The 3,695-nt window shown below is 43.3% G+C and overlaps 1 protein-coding gene across 2 annotated transcripts; it reads right to left on the minus strand.

Moving 5' to 3' along the window:
* Positions 1-1,761: 1,761 nt before the first annotated feature.
* J3458_021383 (uncharacterized protein) lies at positions 1,762-3,695 on the minus strand. 2 transcript variants are annotated; one of them, XM_007817985.2, is made up of 2 exons: positions 3,161-3,695; positions 1,762-3,114 (listed from the first exon to the last, which is right to left on the minus strand). In XM_007817985.2, the coding sequence occupies exons 1-2, from the start codon at positions 3,584-3,586 to the stop codon at positions 1,939-1,941; spliced, it is 1,602 nt and encodes a 533-aa protein (XP_007816176.2). In that variant the 5' UTR covers positions 3,587-3,695; the 3' UTR covers positions 1,762-1,938. The 2 variants fall into 2 exon arrangements, with proteins under 2 accessions (XP_007816176.2, XP_065972340.1); XM_066122582.1 differs by having other exon boundaries at positions 1,785-3,695.

The raw sequence follows: 3,695 nt of genomic DNA on the forward strand, positions 1-3,695 counted from the left end.
TAGGTGGGCAGAACGTCCAGTTCCACATAATACCAATTGAGCTAATCAGTTAGAGATTCTGCAAGCCATGGTTTCGCATACATGCTGTGTTGGCATCTCACCAGCCTAACAAGGATAAATACTGGGTAGTGGGCGTACAAGCCGTTGCAGTATCAGGCAAGTCATCAAGTAGTGCACCAGTTCAGCGTCACCACCGGCTTCAACAGTGCCCAAGCTAGGGATCACGAAGGATGATAAATTTTCGCATTTATAGGGCAGACTGTACCTTCTGTTGACGGCTTTTCCATTCCTCGAACATTTCAGACTATCAAGGTTGCCGGGCTCCCTTGGATGAGAGCCGTGGCAAGGCATGCGGATAGGTGACTCTTACAATGGGTCAAATCGGATGGACCAGCCATCAAGTAGCAAGTGATGTTCAAATTATAGTGACATGCCGTGTTTGGTCGTCGATTATTACAACAAAAGTACAGGTTCACCGCAAATGTGCCTCCAATTGTGGAGGTCATAGCATCAATTTTAGAGGATGAGATGCCGCTTTTAGAGGACAATTTGCGAAGCGCCGAGGCCGAGTTCGGTCGGCCCCACCCCTCCATGTTAGCGCTGCCGGTCGGGAACCCACAGCACGGCGCTTGCCTTGATTAAACCTTTAAAAGGCTAGAATTAATATCTTTAATAATAGCTTTAATTCTATTCTTATAAGTAATATTAATAAAGGTTATAATATAAATTTAAGGTTAAAAGAGCTTAATTTAATAAAGTTATTAAATGTTAAAAAAAGAGCTCTTATATTAATTACGTTATATAATATGGCGAAATTAGGGGGCTAACGATATTATAGGGCGGCACGTTACGTTATATCCCTCCCGAACTGTAGACTCGACTACTCGTGCTACGCCTAGAGCATTAATAAGTAAACTACATTTTCATTTTTTAAAAAAGCTTAAATAATTAATAATAAATCTAATAAAATACTTAAATTATAATAATAAATACATAAATTAGCTAATATTATAACCTATTAGCTTATATAAAAAAGTGGATTCTTTTAGCTTATTATAAGCTTAAAAACTAGATTATATAATTTTCTAAAAACATATTATACTATATAGTTTATACTATACTATAAAAACTACATTTTATAGTTTTTAAAGTTCTAGGCTTATAAAAGCTTATAAGGACCCACGTTTCTATATTAGCTTATAGTATAAAATTTATACTATTTATTCGTAAAAATTATAATATTATAAGTATTTTATTAGATTTAATATTATTTATTATATTAGAAACTATAAAAACTATAAAACTATAAAACTATAAAACTATACTACAGTTAATGCTCTGGCCACGCCCCACTATTTTACACCTTTAGGTGGTGAGTGAAACGAGCCCCCTAAAATAGTGGGGCGTGGCACGATTAGTCTGCCTAAACTTCGCGAAGAATGTCTTTCATCCAATAACACGACTCGGGATTTATGCTCTTCTATCTCTCTACGTTAGGAAATATCTTCTGTCTTAAAGCTTGTTATATGGTGTGGAATTCTCACCCGTTATCTTTTAATATGTTCTCTGCTATATTAGCGACCAGACTAAGCCTGTTATCCCTCGCATAATTCCAACTAGTAATTTGGTACTCGAATTTTATGCATATCCCCTCTAGTGTGTTAAGGCTCTAATCGAGTATCTACAGGAATATATATCTAATAAGAAGCTAAATTTAAAAAGGTACATTTACTTACTAAAAAATTAAGTGATAATAAGTATACTTAAAAAATTAATGTCTTATAAGTTACTACATTTAACTCTATATAATCCTAGCAGGCTTAATGGGTCGCCTTACGGTCACCCGCTATTAGCATGGGCATTATGGGGGTCGTAACCCCACTGGAGCCTTAACACACCAGAGGGGATTGCGTGGAGAAACAGGCACCAGATATCCAGCTACCTCTTCCGCGGGGAACGTGACTTCGTACGCTTAACAGGTGGTCTAATATCAAGCGACAGTTCGTCTGCCGATGTCTCAGACTCATTTGATAGTGGCACAGGTGAACCGGGATACTTGGTGGTTTGTTGGCTAGTAACTATGGTTTCAGCAGCAGATGTCCCGCTTGTGAAGCTCAGTCCTAAGCTATCGTCGACCAGCGAGGCACCGGCTTCGATGATAGCTTGTCTCTCGTTTGCCTGACTGATCGCATCATCCCTCTGTCGCCTTGCCCAGCCTCTGCCATTCCGATACGCAGCAACTCCTTGTCGAAAGGTATCGGCATCGCCAGTCAAGGCCCAAGTTTTGATTTGTGTCATGGCAAAGCCGTTTTTGTTTCCGGGAGCCGACGGGGGTATTGGATGAGTGGTATACATCTTAAGTTGACCACCATGGTATATGGATGTGAGGGTGTAAGCATTGTTATCATATTGCGACTCCGCCTGGCCATATGACTGCAAACAGTGGACCCCTCTCGCTCCTAGTGCACCATCGTAACACGCTTGTCGAGAGGCGACTGAGAGAGATCCATCAGGACCCTTCACATGGAGAAAGAAATTTGGTGCCACAGGCAGATGGTCCTGGGTCGAAGGTTCAATCTTGCCGCTCAGCTGCTTCCGTACTTTTTGTTGAAGCTGTTCGGGACGTGCTCCGTAATATATGTCCGGGTTCCCGGCCACGAGCGAGCCATCAGTCAAGTGATCGAGGTTATTAAATGGAATCTGCCCTGCGGTACACTTGGGATCTTCCAACTTTCCTTCAATGATTGGAATCACTCTTGCCATAACCTGTGCCTCCTTGGCAGCGTGTGTATCTGCGTCTTGAAACGAATCGAACGCGCCGTCAGAAAACTGCGAGGGCGAAAGCGAGGGCCGGGGTTGCCCGAGGGTTCGTTTGATTTCGTCCATGTTGTCTGGTTGTCGCGGGCCACTGCCATTTGGATAGGTATATCGAGGAGGGTAGATCTCATGGTTGATCAAATGTTGCTGGAAATTAGTATCGTATGGACCTGTGCTCTTTGTTGTGGCCGTGTTCGGTGCACCACTTCTTTTAACAGGAGACTGGGAGCCTCGTTTTCGGCGGCCAAGACTCGAGTCTCGAGAGCTCATGTTGTATTTTGGGCCAGTAAAGGGATACTGCGAATGGTCAGCCTCGGTATTGCGTGGGCACAGGCATCTTTACCCCTCTTAAATCCCTGAGATCTGGACCACCGTGGGATGCAAAACGCTTGACTTTTTCCAAATATGTTGGAGTGCTGCGACGGAGAAATTCCTGAGCCTGCTCGGTTCTTGGATCGAGAGGCCTCCAAATAGCCAGCCGCTCGCTCCGTCTGGGTCGCGTAAGACTAGATTTTGCGGGACAGGGGTCTTCGATATCGTCTAAAGCTTGTAATGCTCCCTTTGTAAGATGCAGTTTGGAGTGGGGATATTTAGATAAGTTCTCCCAGTATGTCGTTGGCGGGAAATCTGGATGGCTCAACTTTTGTTTCTTCGATGAGAACCCAGACGCGTCGGCATGCAGTGATAGATCTGAGTACGAGGAATGTCGACGCTTGTGTGAGCCGTAATCAACGTGTCGTCCGTATGGTGTGCGTCGCGGCATGGACATTCTTGAGCGGTTGACATAGCTGAGGAATCGATGGTGTAGAGTGGCATTTATGTATAATACCAGTCGTGTCCATTCAGGATCGATATCGGAGAGTACTGTGAGCTTGATG

Source organism: Metarhizium acridum (genome assembly GCF_019434415.1).
Source record: "Metarhizium acridum strain ARSEF 324 chromosome Unknown scaffold_579, whole genome shotgun sequence".
Classification (NCBI taxonomy): domain Eukaryota; kingdom Fungi; phylum Ascomycota; class Sordariomycetes; order Hypocreales; family Clavicipitaceae; genus Metarhizium; species Metarhizium acridum.